Consider the following 21,793-nt stretch of genomic DNA (forward strand, 5'->3'; position numbering starts at 1 on the left):
CCATTCAAACGGTCAACCCTTTCGACCTCATCAAGCCCTCATGCTCTTTGATCCCCAAACGATGCTACCGCGCCGCTAATGTCCCCGATTCCATCCCGTGGGCGGGCGGTTTCGCTTTTTCCAGAACCCCCCGGGTTCAATAGCCTCCCTCGAACGAAGCGTCTTCTCAGGAGAGAGCGTTCGCATTTTCCCTCTCAGCCTTCTCCGACCCCCGGGATCTTTGTATGTGCACGATTAGTGTCGTGCAGGGTGCCATACTGTAATTCTTATCATTGTCTTGTAACCTTAAGAGCTTTGTGTGGCGCGGGGGCTCCGCGGTCCAGGCATCCGTCTCGCCTCCACAGGGCTGCAGCATTCATCCATCTCCTTCCACGCCGTCCCCCGCTACACGCGTGGAAATGAAACACGGCGTTATTCCCATTGACTGGGAAAGGCAGTTATTTATTATTTGGTGTGTTTGTGTGTTTTTTTTTATCCGTGTTTAAATGTGTGCGTTTCCCTTTTTCGTGTGCGTTTTCGGCGCGCGTGTTTTCCCTGCGCGTGCGTTGTTTGTCCGCTCCCGCTCTCCCTTTCACCTTTGTTGACTTTGTCTCTCGTGTGTGAAGCGGTGATCTCTGCTTTAATGACGCATATATCCTACCTCCAGCCTAATCCCAGCCCTGCAGCCTCAGGAGGGGCGGGGGGGAGGAGAGGAGAAAGAGACGCTTCAGTGAGAGTCTGCTGGGAGACTAAGGAGTCTGACACGTGCAATGCCCTCACATTAACACAGCCCACAGGACGCACGCACACTCAACCCTCCTCAGACATCTCTGATACCTGTACTTGAAAGCGAATGTTGTACAGGGACATACATTCATTTGCTCTTCCACTGTTGTGCTCCTTCAGTAGTAATCTGCCACAGTATCTACAGTAGAGCACAAGGTTCTGTATGGATCAGTGACGACTTGGATTTGACTTGTTTACATTCATTATGTCCCTGTGGTTGTGCAGGCAGAGGAGCAGAGCCAGTTGATGCAGGCAGAGTTATCCACCCTGACAGCCCAGCACAGCTGCCTCATCCAGCAGGTACACCACCACAACACTACCACAACCTTACCTTTGCATTACCTTATATTACCTTACATTCAGTTACTTCTACAGGATTCCTGTCCAAACTGTAGGGGGTTCAATATTGGCCAAACAACCAAAACTAATTCCCCTATGGTTTAAAGGAATATGGGAAACTGAACAGTGTATTAACATTAACCAATGCCAATACACATATAATTATAGTTATTTGACTCTATGGGTTAAATCAGAGCAAGAATGGTCAAAGTAAGGTTAAATGAAATATACATAACATTGCAAATGAATTAAATAAATTACAAGGCAAACATATTACAAAATGAAGGTTAACTCTTACCTACGCTACCATGATTATTGTAAATCAGAGAGTCAGCAAAGGGTGAGCAAAGATAATGACAAGCCAAGGACAAGCCAGAGCTGGGGAGAAGGTCTCAGGAGATGGAGAATCCACAGAACAATGCTTCACCACTACCTTTATACACAAGAACAACCAATCAGACCACTTCTTGACCCTTACTTATCAACATATGACTAGTAATGCAACAGTAGGTTACACAATGGGGTGTGAGAGTCATCAAGTTGAGACCCTGTCGAGCAACTCCATATTTTAGCATATGAGAGGTGGGGGTAGGTTGACACCCAGCCTTACAACACACCAACCACACACCTACACCAACATCCCCACCACACACCAACAGCAACACCACACCAACCACACACCTACACCACACACCACACCAACCACACACCTACACCACACACCACACCAACCACACACCCACACCAACACCCCCACCACACACCAACACCCCCACCACACACCAACCACACACCCACACCAACATCCCCACCACACACCAACACCCCCACCACACACCAACACCCCCACCACACACCAACCACACACCCACACCAACATCCCCACCACACACCAACACCCCCACCACACACCAACACCCCCACCACACACCAACCACACACCCACACCAACACCCCCACCACACACCAACACCCCCACCACACACCAACCACACACCCACACCAACACCCCCACCACACACCAACACCCCCACCACACACCAACAGCAACACCAACACCAGTCTCAATTCAGCTGGTTTGAAACATGAACGGACAGCCGGTGTTACTGTAACAACCCTGCTCCTCACATCCCTACCACACACACACACACACACATACACACACACACACACGCACGCACTCCTTTGGGTCTCTCTCAGCCACTCCTGTGGAGATGACAGAGGTGCGGGGGTCTGAGTGAGCGTGCCCCCCCTCAGCGTCACCATCCGGGGGTTAATTAGCCCCTACCAGACCCCTAGCTCCAGCCAGCCCCAGGTGTAAATAATTGGGAGTCCGAATGGCTTCCCCAGTAGCAGGCCTGTGGAACTGCCTGCTGTCACCACTTGCCCCCCGCCCAGCACCAGACCGTTAGGACTAGGACGGCGAATGATTGCTAATAAAGCATTTGATTGAGAGGGGAACATAGTGAGAACCATAAACAGGCTGGATTCTGCCCTTTAATTTGGCCATCTCCCGAGAATTGGTTTCGCTGTGCCGCCAGAGCGAGTCCCTCACACAAGCAGTTAGTTTGCCCTCGAACTGGAATTTAATTGAGATTCTCTGTGTGTGTGTTTGTGTGTAAATGTGAATTTCTATGTTCGTTGGTGATGGCGTATGTGTGTGTGTGTGTGTGTGTTCCTCTGAGCTGAAAGTTCGGACGATGTTTCCCTGCTCAGTTCTGCTACTACAGATAGGGAAAGTAAAACAATCATTTCATACTGCAGAGAAGATTACCATAGCGCTGCCAAGATGGCCACTGCAGAGTTGTGAATAGTGCATTCCAGCATCCCCGCCAGCCTCTCTTCAGCTTCTCACTTTCCCCTGAGTCACTCAGGCAGGAAGCTCCATGGCACATTACGCCGGCTGGTCGTGGTGAGATAATGTAGGAAGGCTAACATGGAGATGTAGTTTCCCTGCGGAGCTAAGCTGGTGGGTACAAACATGCTATAGGTCGGTTAGACGGTTGGATGTTGCATGGAGGATGTGTGGTGGATGTTAGGGGTGTGTGGTTGGTGTGAAATGGCGACTTGAAGGGACTGAGGACGGGTCGCTCGGCTCTTGTGGAGTTGTGAAGAAGGTAGGGTTGGGTGAGGACGCGACTGATGTCGGAGGACACAGTACGGGAGAGATTGGAATAACGTTGCGTGGGGTGTGCGCCTATTTTTGCCTGTGCGTTCGTTTGGGCGGGCTGTCGGGGTGTGTGGTTGGGATGGAGGTTCGTAGGAGCGCTGCTTTCGGGGCTGTGAGGGTGTGGGGGGGGGGGGGGGGGGGGGGGGGGCAGGTTCCTGATGAAAGCTATGAGCAGGAACATATATCAGCGCTCCAGACCTGCACTAATAAAAGGCCTGCCAAGGTAGAGCTCCTCTCCTTCTGGGAACAGGGACGCTTTTTTACTGCCGTTCTGACAGCAAGATAAAGTACTCGTCCAATTAGAAAAATATTTGGTCACATACCTACCTACACAGTGCTGGCTTGATCAGGAATCCTGGCTATTTATATAGCATGTTTTCCTATCATTGTTTATCTACATTTGACTGTGCACCCAAAGCCTAGTGTTGATGCACCATTTCCAATGCAGTGATGAAGTGCGTGTCTCCCAGGGTGTTTTAATGAAGGCAAGGCTCGGAGGCAGTGAAGTGCTTTAGAACGGGATTGGAGCTCGGATTTTGCATCGAGGTTGAGGCTACATTGTGCTGTTGTGTGTGTGTAGGTGGTGTGTGTTTGTGTTGAAGCGATGCTTGTAAGTCCCTGTCACTCGTCCGTACCCTACACAGGGATGGCTATACTTCATTTGTAATCTCCACTCCTTGTCCCCATCTCTGTTTAAGAATACCATATAGATGTTGTTGTGTTTTTGTTGTCCTCCCCCCCCCCCCCCCCCCCCCAAGTGCATTAAAATTAAATTCTCTCTTGTTGTTGTGAAAAGAGGCACACGTAAAAAATAATTGGATGTGGAAGAGAACAAAGGGCTGGTTCCCATTCCCTCCTTGCTCAGCCCAGCCCGGCGCTAATACCAAGCTAGCCGCATTGTTCTGCTGTCTGCAGCCATCCCCCTAGCCAGACACTCAGCTCTGGAGAAGTCACTTTTAATGTCTGATAATCAAGGTGAATTTTCAAAAAGCTGCCATTTTCAAATGATGGTGTATATATTATGTGGAGCTGGGAGTTCAGGAGGGGTGGGGGCCCCGTGCGGCGAGGGAGCGAGCCTCGGCCATGCACAGTGGAAGAGAGACACCTAATGGCCGAGGGAGGGACTGCGGGCACGTTCTGGCTCCGGCTGGTGAGGATGGAGCGGGGAGGCAATTAGCAGGTCTCGGTCGTTCATGTGCTGTTTTAGGGGGTAAATCTGCTTTGTCTGTGCCAGCGTGTGGGCTTTTGTTCTGAAGTGGAGCGTCAGCCGCGCACGTCGAGGTCACTGGTTTTAAGCACCTTGTTTTTCTCCCATGAACCTGGTTGTGTCCCGCCGCGCAGCCCGTCCTCTAACACCGTAGCTGGTGTTCTTGCCTTACGCGGAGCCAGGAGGAATGCATTTCTGTGGTCGCTGGTCAGCCTCTCTTTCGCCCCGGTAAAGATGGAGGCTGCAGGGGTGTGTTGTGGGGAGAGAGACGGAGGGAGCCGGGGAGCCAAGCAGGGGATCTCCATTCCTCTAGCGTGGTCCCCCCCCACCCCTCCCCCCCCCCCCCCCCCCCCCCCGCCCGGAGACGCTCTCAGGTATGATTATTTCTCCTCCGCTCCGCCGCACCATATATCCCGGGTCCGCACTTCCCCTCTCTGCTGTCATCGTTCACGCCGCCTTTCTCCCCGGCTGCAGCACTGCACATTTCCAGCAATGTGTTTAGGAGGTTGAATATATGCAGCGTGTAGAACGTAATAAGTGTATATTTATTTTCTGCGTTGGTGATTTAGTGGTGTTTCCGTCGCTAGGGGTGGGGGGGGGATGGGGGAGAAGCCTGCGGTGTATCTTAACAAACATGACTGCAGCGTATGCACTCACCTCCAAGGCTTTTTACTCACTGGAGACACAAAATTATTCCGCCGATAGAGCGTCCGGGCTTGTAGCACATGGTGCGTGTGTCAATGCCGTGGCGTGCGTGCAACGGTGTATGAGTGCTGTTTGCCAGGCCGGAGCTGTGCTGGTGGTTAGTTACTGTAACCTGGTGGTGAGGCTGTGTTGCCGTTTAGCCGTCCTGTGTGGTCCACCTGTGTTCCAACACCCTATGGAGTCCCTCCTGCCACTACCGCCCCCCCCCGCACACGCACACCAGCCGTCCCGCCTCCTCTCGCACACCCACACCAAACCCCTTCCCCCCCCCCACAGGGTGAGATACAGCCACGCAAAAAGGTTCCGAAATAAAAACACTAATACAACACACGCACAGTTGATGGAAGCCTGAAATCGTCATTACACTGGGGGGGGGGGGGGGGGCGAGTAGATCTAATCCCATGAAACAGGAGGTTCTAATGTATTCCGAGCTTGGAGTCGTGTGGCGTGAGGCTCCCTCTTTGAGACCAGCGGAGGGGAGCGGAAAAAAACAGATACACAAAAAGAAAATAACTTTTCTTTTCTTTTTTCCTGAAGTAAATGCCAGCGTAAAAGCTTTTGGTCCGCTGTGTCTGGTTTTGTCATTGATTAGCTCAGCTATGTGGGTTTGTTTTAAGATTTCTGTCCTCAAACGAATAACTTAATGCACCACAAGAGAAAGATGGTGGGGGGGAAAGAAAGAAAAGATAAAGCTAGCCTCTTTCTCTACCCTTCATGAAAGCTTACATCCTGTTCCTTTAGAGCCAGAGAGTGTGTGTGTGTGTGTGTGTGTGTGTGCATGCATGAGTCTCTGTTGTAAACCTCCTCAGCATAAAAGTATTTTTAATGGAACTCTCTATTGTTGACGGTGGAGCTCAGTTCAGTGTCCACCCGTCTTGCTGGCAGTATTTCCGTACAGGGTGCGCATTAAACCCCCTCAGATATAAACCCCTCCGCAGTCCAAATGTACTCTACCTCCTTACACCATATCCTTATGACCCCTTTCTATTCATCAACAACTGGAGACGTCCATTGTCAAACGGCTTTGCTGCATTGGAAAGTCTTAAGAACGCTGGAGTGCACTCGCCCAGTCGTATAATGGTGAACCGTATAGGAAAATGTCCTCGCGATTTGCGTGCGTTTATTAGGGTTGTTAAGAGGATGTGTGTACTGTATGTGTGTATGTATGTGTGGGAGAGCGAGTTTGTGTTTGCCTCGCTCACGGGCTCTGGAACTGTTGTCTGGCGCATGTCCTCCGCAGAGACACCCGGCTGTGTACGTCAAGGACGCACACGCACAGGGACTCAGAACGACACACAACCCGGTAGCCGACGAAAGTGGACGATCTCCCGACTGTAGTATGCCGAGTCACGACGTTTAAGGCGAGGGAATGGCAAAGAGGGCCCATGTCTGATCTGGTTCACGAGTGTGTCGTCGGTTTCCTGGCCGCGGCGCAGGAGCAGTCCCATGCATGCCCTCGCTGCTCTCAGACGAGGCGCGGGAGGAAGAGGGGGGGGGGTGGGGGGGTGCCGCCGTGGGCGAGGGGTGAAGGGACGAGCTGCGAGTGTGGATGAGGAGGGGAGGCTCAGCCAGCCTGGGGTGGCAGAGCGAGGCTGGCTCGGCGCCAGTCCGGGCAGCTTGCCCACAAGGAGGCAGTGTGTGGCCAGCGCTCTGGCCCAGAAATAAAGGAACAGACAGGACTGTTGAGAACGAGAGAGAGAGAGAGAGAGAGAGAGATGGGTTTGACTGATGTAGAAGGGTGCCATGACATTCCAAGTCGCTGGCACAGTGTGTGTGTTACAGGCTGTTTAAGGTATCCAGTACAGGGCTAGTAGGCAGATTCTGCCCCCCCCCCCCCTCCCCCCCCAAAAAGCTGGAGAACGCAGACAGACACGCCTGCAGACACGCAGACAGATAGACAGACATGCACACGGACATGCATTGACACAAACAGACAGACAGACCGACAGACTCGTTCATCACCACTTCTCCAGTGGGGGATCAGATCGAGATCCAGATCGTTCCTACAGCTCGGCCACATCCGCAGTCTTCTATGTTCTCTGTGTCAATGCCGAGGTTAACACCCACTTCACGGAGAGGAAACACTATCTACCCATTACACAGGCCCGCTGTTAGAACACTGTTTGCTTTTCAAAACCTTATCCCTCTCTCTCCCCGCTGCACTTTGCGTCTTCAGAATATTCTGCCTGTCCTGTAGCAGTTCCGCATGGCAAGCGGGACTAATATAATCTGACTGTCTAAAGTCTAATTTATACTGTCAGGATAAAATAAATAGTCTGCTGTTAATTCTGGGGAGCCGGCTCCTGGCCGGGCCGCTGATTTATGAAGTGTGCGTCGGCATCCCGTGATGCATTTTTCTTAATTTATTTTTAATCTGTGTTTCAATGAATTCTCCTCGAAATGTCTTAATGGTGTCAGAGGTGCGTGTGTGTAGCTTGGTGGGGTTGGTGAGGTTGGGGGTGGGGGCCTGGGGGGGGGTTACCAGACGGGGCAGTCTCACTGCCCCTCCCCATGTGGCTGTCTGTCAGTGCCTGTGTGTCTGTCTGTATGTGTCAATGTATGTCTGTGTGCATATCTGTCTACCTGTCTGTGTGTCTGCAGATGTGTCTGTTTGTGTTCTCCAGCTTGTGTTTCCTGTCTGATGGCTCTATGGAGGCTCTTGGTGTTCCTCCATTCTGCTGTTAACTCGGGCGTCTGATTCTGCATGAGCAGTGAGATTGATCTTGGTGTTGGACAGATTGTATGTGTGCGTGGTCAGACCTGTATGCAGTAGGCCATGACTGGTCCAGTAGAGGAAGAGAGAGCACAGGCCCCGGTCTCAGCCCCAGCTCCAACTTCACCTCAACCCTAGCCCACATCCCCTAGCCCCCTTCCACTAGCCTCCAGCCCCCTTCCACTAGAGCCCAACCTCCAGCCCTAGATCCCTCCCACTAGCTCCAAGCCCCTCCCACCAGCCCCCCTTCCACCAGCCCCCAGCCCCCTCCCACTAGCTCCAAGCCCCCTCCCACCAGCCCCCTTCCACCAGCCCCCAGCCCCCTCCCACTAGCTCCAAGCCCCTAGCCCCATTCCACCAGCCCCCAGCCCCCTCCCACTAGCTCCAAGCCCCCTCCCACCAGCCCCCTCCCACTAGCTCCAAGCCCCCTCCCACCAGCCCCCTCCCACTAGCTCCAAGCCCCCTCCCACCAGCCCCCTCCCACTAGCTCCAAGCCCCCAGCCCCCTCCCACCAGCCCCCTCCCACTAGCTCCAAGCCCCCAGCCCCCTCCCACCAGCCCCCCAGCCCCCTTCCACTAGCCCCTAGCCCCCTTCCACCAGCCCCCTTCCACCAGTCCCCAGCCCACTCCCACCCAGCCCCCCTCCACCAGCCCCCTTCCACCAGCCCCCTTCCACCAGCCCCCAGCCCCCTCCCTCCAGCCCCCTCCCTCCAGCCCCTTCCACCAGCCCCCTTCCACCAGCCCCCTTCCACCAGCCCCCTCCCTCCAGCCCCCTTCCACCAGCCCCCTCCCTCCAGCCCCCTCCACCAGCCCCCTCCACCAGCCCCCTCCCTTCATCTCTCAGACAGTAGAAGGCAGCACACGAAGGGGCGTTTACGCCATCGTTTCTCCCCCTCTCAAATTAAAGACGATGTCTCCGCTGCTTGTTATGCGCCGGCGTTCTCCGGCAATTAGCTCGGATCGTGCTCAGTTTGCCGCTCACAGAGCCCTGGTGTGAGGCGCCCCGGGCAGGCGCTGTGCCTGAGCTGTTACCCGTGGCGGCCAGGCTCGCAGACAGCCCACGTCAGTGGGGCCCTTAGGGACCTCGGCACACATCCCTCCGCATCCGGGACGCTCTCATTTAGCCACCGCCTCCACCGCCAGCCATTTATCTCTCTCTCTCTCCCTCTCTCTCCTTCTCTATCGCTCTCTCTCCCCCTCTCCTCTCTCTCTCTCTCATTCTCCCACTCGTGCTCGCTCTTTTTAATTTTCCTCTCCAAAACAGATCCCGCATTAAGCAGCCATGCATGGCTGGCAGCGGGGTCTCTCCTGAAAGAGGGAAAGAATGATTTAATTTCTCCTCTCTCTCTCTCCTCTCTCTCTCTCTCTCTCTCTCTCTTCTCTCTCTCTCTCTCTCTCTCTCTCTCTCTCTCTCTCTCTCTCTCCTCTCTCTCTCATCCCCTCTCTCTCCCTCTCTCTCTCTCTCTCCCCCCCCCTCTCTCTCTCTCTCTCTCTCTCTCTCTCTCTCTCATCCCCTCTCTCTCCCTCTCTCTCTCTCTCATCCCCTCTCTCTCCCTCTCTCTCCCTCTCTCTCTCCCTCTCTCTCTCTCTCTCTCTCCCTCTCTCTCTCTCTCTCTCTCTCTCTCTCTCCCCCCCCCTCTCTCTCTCTCTCTCTCTCTCTCATCCCCTCTCTCTCCCTCTCTCTCTCTCTCTCATCCTCCCCTCTCTCTCCCTCTCTCTCCCTCTCTCTCTCCCTCTCTCTCTCTCTCCCTCTCCCTCTCTCTCTCTCTCTCTCTCTCTCCCCCTCTCTCTCTCTCTCTTCTCTCTCTCTCTCTCTCTCTCTCTCTCTCTCTCTCTCTCTCTCTCTCCCTGCTCATACACAGATCATTACACACACAGGCCTCATTTTCATCTTCCTGCGAGGGTTGGTGCGGAGCTTTAACTAGTCTGCCTCGGCCACGGCCGTCACTGCCGATCAATACCTGTGGTCAGGGCGGAGTGCGGCTCGCCTCCCAAACAGGCCTGGCAGGTCCAGCCATAAAGCACCTCCCAGGGAGGGCTGGCTGCCCCATAAATCCTCCCCACACTTCCTCCAGCCTTTTAATGGAGGCACTGGGGTCGAGAGGGGTAGGGGGGGTCTGGGAGCAGGGGGGCTAACTGGTAGGCTATGTACGGTTTCAGAGTTATAGGTAGGTTCAAAGCCAATTTTACTACATGATAAACAGAAAGAGCCCAGGTCAGTGATTAGACTGGACAAGGTGAGTGTATGCTGTGGTGCCTGTTGGATGCCCTGGAGAGACTACTCTCTGAGGCCTGAGGAGGGAGAGAGTTCCCCTGGCGTGGTCTGATAGGAATACTGCTGGTCTGGAATGGTGGACTAGGTGTGTTTGAGGACTGGAGAGGCTGGACTAGGTGTGTTTGAGGACTGGAGAGGCTGGACTAGGTGTGTTTGAGGACTGGGACAGGCTGGACTAGGGTGTGTTTGAGGACTGGACAGCTGGACTAGGTGTGTTTGAGGACTGGACAGGCTGGACTAGGTGTGTTTGAGAACTAGAGTGGCTGGTATGGGTTGGACCAGGGGGCTGGACACGTGTCCCTGATGAGAGGCCATCGGGGGGGGCCGTCCACCTCCCCCCCGGCCCCCAGCTCTGGCCCCCAGGCCACGGGGGGCCCTGCTGGTCTTCACCTAATAGAAAGACAACAACTTTAATTACCTTTGCATCCACTTATTCACCCTGATGGCCTCCCCCTTCCTTCCCTCCCCCTCCCCCCCCCCCTTTCCTTGCTTCTGCAATTGAAAGAGAGAGGGGGGGAGAGAAGAAGGGAAGGATAATTACTTATTTTAGTGGAGTGCGGCAGAATGCCTTTTGGCCAAATGACTCTAATTCCAAATGGTTAACAAGATTTTTTTTTCTTCTCTTTAATAGAGCCGAATCCGTGTGACAGCAAATTGCTTTCCCATTTGCAGCTTTAATGGCTTTTCATACTTTGCACTTCCAATAAGCAGTAAACTCGGAAATTAATATTGCACGCTGTGTTATGATGCAAATGGGAGTGAGATAGGAGAGCGGGACGTCCATGCAGAAATCTCTGATTAGATCCGTAATTGCTTCAGTGGAATGATTTTTTCCCCCTCTTCCTTTCGTTTGAACTTTTTTTTATTTATTTATTATGTACATTTCCAAGCCATGGCCATTCGCGTCGCCATCAGTACCGACAGCACTTTGTGTTCTGTTGTGTTTTGCTCTTTTGAATCCATGCTAATCACGTGTAATTGGAATTGCAAATGGTATTGCAAATCAAAGTCTCTATGTCGGTGTGGAGCGTCTCGGGGTGACCTCCCCTCCACCGTTGGCGCCGTGGAGTCTTGAGGCAGTCGCACCGTGTCAAGTCGAACCTTCCGGACTCACGGGCGAGGGAGGGGGAATGTCCTTCAGACTCCGAGGCCGTGACTTTGTCCTCTGAGAGAGGGGGAGGTGGTCAACCAAAAGACCCCCATTTCCTAAGTCCATACTGTAGGTTACCTTGGCGGTGGCTGGCTCTGTTCGGGGGACTGTTTGATCCAGAAGCCCCCCCCCATCTCCAGGAAAACACACAGACCGTCACAATCTGAAAAGATATATTTGTGCAAGGCGTTCTATAATTAACTTCTCATCCAAGTCATTTCGTTTCAATTCCATTTTACACGTCCTCAATATTAATCCTTGTCTGTGCATAAGGTATTGTATTCTTAATAGGAGGGATCACAGGGTTGGGGTTCGACGGCTCTGACAGGGCTCAGGGGTGTGGTATTCATGGCAGCCTGACAGAAAGCTATGCAGTTGTATAGCTGACACTGAAGCTCCCTCGGCACCTATGGCTCCAGACCCTGCCTGGACGTCAGCCTCCTCCAGCCCTCCCACAGCCATGATCATGCCGTTGCTTATCACTGTCGCTGGGTGCCTTGCATAGCAGATCAGCGTGTGTGTGTGTGTGTGAAATGTATGGCAGTGCATCAGCATTCTGTCAGTGCTGGCTACGCCTCGATATTGTCAGATTTACTGCTTTCCCAGCGTCACTGGTGGTGTTAGGTTGTCAGATGCTTTAAATGCAGATTATTCCTGAAGGCAGTAAATACTCCAGTGGGGGCTCTCTGGCACTGGTCTCTGCCCAGCCCACAGAGCCTGTCTTTGGGGAGAGTGGAGGAGAGCGTCCTGGGCTGAGCGGAGCCCCAGACATACAGCCACCCTGACCTTTAGAAAGAAATGGCAAATAAATTCTGCTTGGATGGGTCTGCGATTGCTGCCAGCTATTGAGGTTAAGTGTCCTTTGGTCCAGGGGGCCTCAGCTGAGCTGTGTGCAGCAGGCTGGGTCACGTGACCACGCGCACGCAATCTGATTCTCTCGGCCCCGTCGCCATGGCAACCCTTCATTTCTTTTTCAGCGCGCTCCCATTTCACCTGTCACTTCGGTAATTGCCTCTGAATTTTCCGGCATATCAGAAAGAAATCACGATCATGATAATAATAAGACAATATTTATGAACTGTGCAGTGACAGGCAAATGTAGGGAAATGAAGAAATGCAGAAAGGTTTCATTAGGCTGGAATAATAATGTAGGAACAGGGCTTTTTAGAGACAAATAGACTTGCTCTCCACCTTTCTCCAGGGTTCTAAATCATTGCATGTGACTGAAACTGAGTAGCGAGCCTGAATTTCCATTGTTTTAATTGGGTCATCCTCTGCTCTCCTTTCTTTCCCTGCCCTCTCTTCTCCTCTTCTTCTTCCCTACACCTCTCTCTCTTTCTCCCTCTGTCCCCTCTCCTCTTCCCTACACCTATCTCTCCCTCTGTCCCCTCTCCTCTGCTCTTCCCTACACCTCTCTCTCCCTCTCCCCTCTGTCCCCTCTCCTCTTCCCTACACCTCTCTCTCCCTCCCCCCTCTGTCTCCTCCCCTCTTCCCTACACCTCTCTCTCCCTCTCCCCTCTGTCCCCTCTCCTCTTCCCTACACTCTCTCTCCCTCTCCCCTCTGTCCCCTCCCCTCCGTCCCCTCTCCTCTCTTGTGTCTCCTGGCGTGGCGTGCGGCTCTCCCTCCGGGTTGAGGGCGAGGCTCACCCTCAACCCGGAGCACCTCCTGTCCCTTCAGCGATTGATGTTCTGTTTTTAGAAGTATTGATAAGGGCAGCCAGGCTATGGCCTGTGCCATACCGCTGTGTTCATTAATGGCCGCAGACAGTTAGTTGGGCCGTTATGATGGAGAGACAAAGACCGGGGCATAGAGGGGACCGAGACAAGAGATTTTAATTGTTTGCAGTCTCGTTTGTTTACTAATAAGGGTTTATCGACGGCATGTACACAAAGCTCCGTACGGCAGGGAGGTCTGACCAGACTGGTTTTGTCGGACGTGTTGAAACAGGCTGCACTAGGCCAATCCTGAAACGATTCGTGCCCTTTACGTTGATGTCATCCAAGCATTATTTGAAGGCCGAAGTCAATATCTCCATTTCAAAGTCTTGTAACTGGCACGGGGAGTCCATGTTTGTTTCGAGAACAGACATCCTACCCTGTCGAGGTATTTTCAGAATGAGGACATAAACAACTTGGAATTATGCTTGCATGGTTTACTTTCTACAACAAAAACAAGAAAGCAAGCTCCATATTGGATTTATATGTGTGCTTTGGGAGAATGTCAGTGGAATTAATTGATTTGCCCATATTTGTCAGAAAAGAGTAAGAGCCTAACCCCAGCTTGCATTATTAAAGCTAATACCACAGTGGTTTCTGCAATTCCTCCACCGTGACTCAAACCCTGACACAGACCCATGATGTATGGGTATATTATTCAGAGCGCTGCATGGCCCTCCAAGCACTGCTACCCTGTCCTTCACTCTCCCTCCACCCACCCTCACACACACACACATAAACACACACCAGCAATACCACTCATCCCATCCCCCTCGAGGGCACCTGTGTTTTCAAAGTAAAGACCACTTAGAGAACAGCCCGGGGCGGGTGCATTCTGGAGTGCCCTGTGTTACACATTAGAATCCTGCGTCCCAGCACCCGGAACATAAACACTCTGGTAGCTCCTGTCTTCCTCCCTCCCTCCCTCCCTCCCTGGACCCCAAAATACCTCACAGACAGGGGGGGGTGCTTACACAGGCCTGAAGAAGATGCAGAAAGTCTGCAGAGAGCTGACCATGCTGATGACCACTCAGTGAGAGGCACAGCTCTCACGCAGGGTACAGCGAGAGGAAGAGTGAGGGCAGAGCCGGGACACAGACACTCCTGACCGTTCTTAACTCCCATCAAACGCGCGTCGGATCTTTCAAATGCTTTATTTAGAAGGCGGAAACCGTGTGTGATGCATGATGTTGCACTCCGGGCTGTGTGGGTTTGGTGTGTTGTCAGCGGTGCCTGGCGTGAGGCCCTAGTCACCTGTCTACCCTCCCTCCCCCTGGAAAAAACGGTGTTCTTGTGTGAATACTGACAACAGCCTGTCTACAAACACGACCTACCTCGATAAGGCTAATTTGCTGAAAGTGGAACAGCATTTGTGTAAAGAATGAATACTTCAATCCTGGGAGTGTGCTTGAGTGCTGAGGAGATGATGAGGAGGAGGGGTGAGACAGTCGTTTTGGCATCTTCACGGACTGAGATGAGACGAGGGGAGTGCGTGTATGTGTGCGGTACCGCCCCCTACCCCCACCTGACTGATGCACCCCCCCCTCGTGTGGGGATTGCGAGGCCTGTGTGGAGGCCGGCAGGCTAATGATCAGCCGTCTCGGCCGGTCCCCTGGTGGAGAAAACAGAGTTTGATCAGACTCCAGAAACAGGACAAGGAGTCTCCTTTATGGCCAGCTCCGCCATTTGTCAAAACTAACTGTTTCACTCTGCGGTGGGGGGGGGGTGGGGGGGGGGGGGGGGGGGGGGTGGGGGGGGGGGGGGGGGGGGGGGGGGGTGGGGGGGGTGGGGGGGCACACAACAATCCTATTACTGAAACATAATTACAGTGAGGATTTTCCGGAACCTCAGAAACCACGGTTGACGTAAATGTTTGATGAGTCTCCGCATAGAGATATGGCGTGCGATGATGCTGATATCTGGGCTGTTAGGGACTGTGGGAGAGAAGAGCAGAGGGCTCTTACTGCTCCCTGGTGCCTCTCAGCGTGGGTGAACGGCCAGGGAGAGGACATTACAACGTCTTCCCTGCCTCTACAACGTCTGAACCCCCACGTCGGCTGACGTGAAGGGGTGAGGGATAGCCTCATTAAGGCCTGGTGCTCAGGAAGGCTGGGAGCTTAGCTTAACCTTCCTCTCAACGCTCCATCTGGAATGACCTTTGAGCACCGTAGGTCATGACTACAGAATGCACACACACACACACACACATACTGACTTGGTAGGATGCACACCTCTAATAGCCCCTAGATTATTTTGCTAAATTGCCCTTGAATCAATTCCACAGAATGGGCTGATGACTTTGGTGCGTATAGTCGCCGAGGCGGATGTTTGTCCGGTGTGTGTGTGTGTTCCGGGGGGTTTGTGTGTGTGGCATTAGTTAGTTCAGAGGTCCGCCGCAGCATCACCAAACTCCAGGTTGTCAGAGACGCAGAGCCCAGCCCTTTCATGTCACAGACACTCTCCCTGACAGAGTGGCAGAATGGGGCCAATTATAAATCACTTAGAAGTGTGTGTGAGCATGTGTGTGTTCGGTGTGTGCGTGTGTGTGTGTGTGTGATGAATGGGCTGCTGTAGAGGACCAGTGCAGAGCTCGGCTTGCTGTCTCCTCCCCTCCTCTATCAACCGAAAAAGAAAATTTATACTCTGCAGAGGTCAATAGACATTTTTCTGAGTTAGTTGTGGATGACATTACAAAGGCCAGCTTTTCCCTCGGTTAATTGTCAAAAAAAAAAAATGTATAGCCAGATTTTCGCTGACATCTGCTGCAACAACGAAAATGGAAGATGAATATTGTGGAATGTTTTTCCATTCACTAAGACCTATTTGTTGCTGCATACCTATCAGGGGTTTAGTGTTAGTGTCCAAGCCTCACCATCCCTATTCCTGCCCTGTGGTGAGAACGACCATGCCTCCACACACACACACAGACACACACTCACACAAACACACTCTCACTTGCCTTTAATGGCTTCTCTCCCAGCGTTAGCAGGCAATCAGGAAGGGCCAGCATTCTTTATTGTTTTGGTTCCTCCAGTCTGAGTTTGGTTTGGGGCAAGCTGAGGAGGACTTTGTGATGAATTTCATAGATCAGATGTGCCGGGGGTTGGGGGGGGGGGGGGCGGGGGGGGGGGACTGTGGCCCGTGGTGTTGTTCTTTAATAAGTCCAGAGGTGAGGCAAAGCAAGCAGGTGATCAGTCATGCTGTCAGGATCCCAGTCTCTGATTAGCCCAATGCCACACTGCTGATATTTGACCTGCCACATTCACATCTGTCAAAGCCAACGCCCCCAATTTACTCTAACGACCATTTTTAAGTTCCCCTAAAAGTCATCTTGGTGGCCTATTGTAAAGGTTTATGAAAAACCGAGAGAAACATCAATCTATTATCTGTGACATTTTCTGTTCAGACTGTTGCTCTTCTCCAACTGAATCTACAGGCCTTCTAGATGACATGAGTGGGTTCGCACTGTGAACAGCTTCATCCCCGCTGTCCCAAATCCTCCAGGGACCCATGTCCCTCTGTCTCCCCAACAAACCCCTCTCACGCCCAGGCTTGTTTTCTGGCTCCATGGGCCTCCATGCACATGTGGGCCTCCTCCTCCCCGGGGCTGCTACGGTGCTTCCCAAACGCCCCTGTACTTCCCCAGGGCCTGCTGTATGCGCTGTACCTCCCCAGGAATCCCTCCATCAACCTGGGCTTCTCCACAGAGCCAGCCCCCAGGCCCTGGGGCCTCCCTCCAGCTGCTCCTGGCTCCGTGGTGCTGGGGGTCCAGTCAGGGGAAGCAGCCCATCGTGGCTCCTGTGCCACTGCCCCCCCCCCCCCCTCTGGGCCCCCCGTCACAGACTTCAGACTAGATCTTTATTTACAGCACAGAGCTGGGAAAACAACTGGTCAATCCATTTAGCCTAAGGCCACTGATTTGTTCGTATTTACTACAACACCCAAAGAAAAGCCGGGGTGTTTTTTCCTCTCTCTATCCTATTGATCCGGCGCTTAGAAAATCTGCTCTGCTGTCTAAACACTATTGATCCCTCCCTCTCCACGGCAAGCTACCGCACCAGTGTATAAAAGGGACTGGATGAATTGAAATTTCATTTCCGACAACTTGTTCCTGTTATTTTTACCCTTTTTTCGATGTTGGGCAACATGCTCTGGCAGGCCACCGCTCGATCCCTTCCGATAGGCTGTTGGTCGGCCCGGGGGAGCTGGGGAGACTGGTCTTATCACACCTCCAGGCCTCAGCGCTGTGTGGTAGAGACACAGACACACACACACACAGCCTGCTAGTCTGCAACACACTCTCTAGCCATGGGCTAGCCTATCCGCATCACTCACAGCACCGCCTAGCCAAGGACCTAGCCCTAGCACAGGCCTAGCACACACACAGTGGCCTACACCCAGGCCCAGACTGGCCTGCTCTGTGACTGTGAGGCCCTAGTGGTCATGAAAGGCCCTGGGGGAGAGCGTCCACTGGGATGGACAAGCAGGGCTGGAGGCACTGGAGCCCTGGCCTCCTCCCGGGACCAGGGGCCAGAGAGCCACGGCTAGTCCTGGCCTCCTCCCAGGACCAGGGGCCAGAGAGCCACGGCTAGTCCTGGCCTCCTCCCAGGACCAGGGGCCCAGAGAGCCCCGGCTAGTCCTGGCCTCCTCCCAGGACCAGGGTCCCAGAGAGCCCCGGCTAGTCCTGGCCTCCTCCCAGGACCAGGGGCCCAGAGAGCCCCGGCTAGTCCTGTTCGCTAAATCCCCAGGGCGCCCACGTCAGCGTCCAGACAAGGCCGCTGTCCTCCGCTGGAACTACCACGTCGATCTGCCCATGGCTGTTGCGCTCCGCGCTGTAACGCGTGCTCTGTGTCAGACGCAGGACAGGAGCGCCGAGCTGCAGGGCTGCCTGGCCCAGCACCGCGGGAGAGAGGCGGTGTGGGAGAGAGAGAGGACCGCCCTGCTGGCCCAGCTGAGCCGCATCAGAGAGGAGCTCCACAGCGCCGCCATCAGGGTGAGCCACCACACTACACCCCCCCTCCCCCTTCTCTCCTCACCATCCTCTCTGCTCGCCCACTGCGTTCGAGTCAAGCGGTTAACCCAAAAGATATGGAGGTACATAAAAAGGGGAGGTCCTGTTTTAATGAACATAAATATTCATAAAACAAACCGCAAAGCCTCCCCATGTTCCATTTCCCGCTCTTACCGTTAATGCATATTTTAATACATTATCATTACCACCATCGTAATTCTTATTATGATAACTATAATGATTAGATTGATAGCAGAATTATTATTTTGTTCCCTGCAGCCATTTTTACCAGCAAAACCCTTTATTTCTCCTATGTGAGGCTCCCCATCACCAGCATATTGAGTGGGCTCTGATATAGATAAACACACAAACACCCCTGTGCCTGTAAAACACTCTATCTGAATTGCATATCCGCCCTGCGAGCAAGCTTGTCATAAGCCGTATTAAGAAAAATGGTCACACGGTTTGACATAAATTGGAAAATGACATTTGGAAAGCGGGCGCTGCCGTGGAAATTAGAGATATTAAAATTATAAATCAGTGTCTGGGTGTACGGGGGGTTGTGGGGTGAGGGGGTTTTCTTTTACTGTCTGTCTCTCTCTCCTGCTCCATCTCTCTCTCTTTCTCTCTCTCTCTCTCTCCTGCTCCATCCCTCTCTCTCTCTCCTGCTCCATCCCTCTCTCTCTCTCCTGCTCCATCCTTCTCTCTCTCTCTCTCTCCTGCTCCATCCCTCTCTCTCTCTCTCCTGCTCCATCCCTCTCTCTCTCCTGCTCCATCCCTCTCTCCTGCTCCATCCCTCTCTCTCTCTCCTGCTCCATCCCTCTCTCTCTCCTGCTCCATCCCTCTCTCTCTCTCCTTCTCCATCCCTCTCTCTCTTTCCTGCTCCATCCCTCTCTCTCTCTCCTGCTCCATCCCTCTCTCTCTCCTGCTCCATCCCTCTCTGTCTCTCCTGCTCCATCCCTCTCTCTCTCTCCTGCTCCATCCCTCTCTCTCTCTCCTGCTCCATCCCTCTCTCTCTCCTGCTCCATCCCTCTCTCTCTCTCCTGCTCCATCCCTCTCTCTCTCTCCTGCTCCATCCCTCTCTCTCTCTCCTGCTCCATCCCTCTCTCTCTCTCCTGCTCCATCCCTCTCTCTCTCTCCTGCTCCATCCCTCTCTCTCTCTCCTGCTCCATCCCTCTCTCTCTCCTGCTCCATCCCTCTCTCTCTCTCCTGCTCCATCCCTCTCTCTCTCTCCTGCTCCATCCCTCTCTCTCTCTCCTGCTCCATCCCTCTCTCTCTCCTGCTCCATCCCTCTCTCTCTCTCCTGCTCCATCCCTCTCTCTCTCTCCTGCTCCATCCCTCTCTCTCTCTCCTGCTCCATCCCTCTCTCTCTCTCCTGCTCCATCCCTCTCTCTCTCTCCTTCTCCATCCCTCTCTCTCTCTCCTTCTCCATCCCTCTCTCTCTCTCCTGCTCCATCCCTCTCTCTCTCCTGCTCCATCCCTCTGTCTCTCTGGGGGTGTCCGAGGGGGGACTGGCGCTAGGCCTGCTCACTAGCAGAGACAGTTGTCTGTTCAGGGGTCCACCAGGCCCCCCTAGCCCATCAGCCCCAGCCTGGCATCAGCCCCCCCCAGAGACCACCTCTCATCTGGGGGTAAAAGCAGGGATGAGGATGTAGGCTGTGCTGCATTGGCATCCTGTCAGCTTATTTAGCAGCTCTCACACTCCAACCCGCTAATGGATCATTTCAGAGGTGTGATATGCATAATGCAAAGCTGTCCGCTGACACCTTTAAAAACAGACACATTCAGCCCCCTCTGTGTCTCACCTCTGCCCTTTTCTCTCTGTGTCTTTGTGTTGTGTGTGTGTGTGTCTCGGTGTCTATAATAAGCAGGGGGAGGCAGAGTGTTACAGAGAAGAGCGGATTGTTGAGCTCCAGGGGGAGGTGTGCCGGCTGAAGGAACAGCTGGAGATTGAGTCCCAGGAGATGCGCAACAAGGTCAGTCCTCTGTCTGGGGGGGCCAGGGAGCACAGTACACACTCACATAACACCCCTCTTGTCCTCTATAAAGACTCCACCTCCCCCCCCCCTTCTGGCACACTCATGTGTGTGTGTGTGTGTGTGTTGTCTTTTCAAGTTCACTCCCCGTCCTTGTATTGCATATTGCCTTCCCAGACAACTCATCCCTTGCTTTCAGTCAGCTGAAAGAGAGCAGCTCTCTAGGGGCTATGTGCCTTGACACCTTTGACCCCCCCCCCCCTGCTGTAGAGAGAGAGAGAGAGAGAGAGAGAGAGAGAGAGAGAGAGAGAGAGAGAGAGAGAGAGAGAGAAAAGACGCGCGTGCTCTAAGACGAGGAGTTCCACGACTCCCCCCCCCCCCGCCCATCGAGTCAAACCCTCTTTTCATGCCGAGAGAAAAGCGCTTTCCATCTCTCGCGGCCTCGCGGCTCATTCAGACACGCTCGACCTCCGGGAAACGGGAGAGAGAGAAAAGAGCGAGGGGTCAGAAGTGATGTCGCCCGCCCTCGAGAGGAGAGAGGATACCTCGGAAAGAGCAGTCACTTGGCCGGAACACGCGCTCACATCTCCACACAGCCTGACTGACACCTCCACCCCGTTCACTCATTAAACTTAGAGGTTTCATTTCCGCCACAGTCAGTCAGTCTAGGGTCTATATCTGCTGTTTACCAGGGAGGCTCAACCAAGCCTGCTCTCGCCTTCATTTCCCTAACTATTAAAGCTCAAACAGAAGGGTACAGTGGTAATAAGGTCCAGGGGCTTGGGGTACCGGAAAACCTGCTTTGGAGGCTGCAAGTCTAAGGCTGTCAGTGACACTCACACACACCATTTGTCGTTGCTTCATGCATTACCGGTCCTCTAGTCCCTAGCCACCAACCCTCTTCAATATTTCAACACTTTTTATTCCAGACGTCATTTTTTTTCTTTCATATTAAAACATGTACAGAGGTATTCCTGAAGAGGTCGAGTGAATACAGAAGACGGACGTTTTTAACTTTTCGGTTGACAAAACATTCTGTTGCCTCTTAATGAACGTCTAGTCAGAAAAGAGAGGAAAGGAGGATTCTGACTGTCTGTCTGACTGTCTGTCTATCTCTGTCTGACTGTCTCTCTCTCTCTGACTGTCTGTCTCTCTCTCTCTGACTGTCTGTCTCTCTCTCTCTGACTGTCTCTCTCTCCCTACCTCAGCTCAGTGGGAGAGAGGACGATGTGAAGCGGCTGAGAGAGGAACAGCAGCATCTCAAGGACAAGGTGGGTCACCTCCAGACCAGCTTCAGACAGCTCTACTCCTGCTTGACGGCCATGGTCTTTACTGCCTGTGTGCACATGTGTGTGTTGACGTGTGTGTGCGGTGCGTCTGCATGTGTGGCCCCTTGGACAAGATTCTGGTGGTCCACGCCAGAGGTCTGGCCAGTCATCCTGCCACCAGGGGCCACTGAGGCAGAGACGGGGGCTGGGACTGGGGGGTTTAAAAAGGGGGGGGGGCCCTGCCACAGGGCATGCCCAGGAGGGACATATATGACCTGGGTGTCTGGGAGAGTGAGAGTCGCTAAGCAGGGTCTCTTTAGGTGGTCCCGGGGCCTGCGCTGGCTGGTGTGAGAGGTGAGTAACCCCCCAGGCTCGTGTTGAGGGCTGAGGCTGTGTGTATTTACAGCGCGGCCTCACAGGCTCTGGAAACGCAATAAAGCACGGCCTTCAAAGCGCCACGGCCAAGCGCCACTTACTGCTGAGTGCTCCTCTGGTGGTT

At 53.4% G+C, this 21,793-nt stretch overlaps 1 protein-coding gene across 1 annotated transcript in view; it reads left to right on the top strand.

Annotated features, from left to right (window-relative positions):
* Positions 1 to 21,793, top strand: part of LOC136955670 (trichohyalin) — a 102,841-nt gene that overhangs the window by 51,441 nt on the left and 29,607 nt on the right. Inside the window, exons 9-12 of the mRNA XM_067249403.1 lie at positions 991 to 1,065; positions 16,590 to 16,805; positions 17,490 to 18,032; positions 19,919 to 20,026. Of these exons, the coding sequence (XP_067105504.1) occupies positions 991 to 1,065; positions 16,590 to 16,805; positions 17,490 to 18,032; positions 19,919 to 20,026 (942 nt within the window). The remainder of the gene's footprint in view (positions 1 to 990; positions 1,066 to 16,589; positions 16,806 to 17,489; positions 18,033 to 19,918; positions 20,027 to 21,793) is intronic.

Source organism: Osmerus mordax, chromosome 13 (genome assembly GCF_038355195.1).
Source record: "Osmerus mordax isolate fOsmMor3 chromosome 13, fOsmMor3.pri, whole genome shotgun sequence".
Classification (NCBI taxonomy): Eukaryota; Metazoa; Chordata; class Actinopteri; order Osmeriformes; family Osmeridae; genus Osmerus; species Osmerus mordax.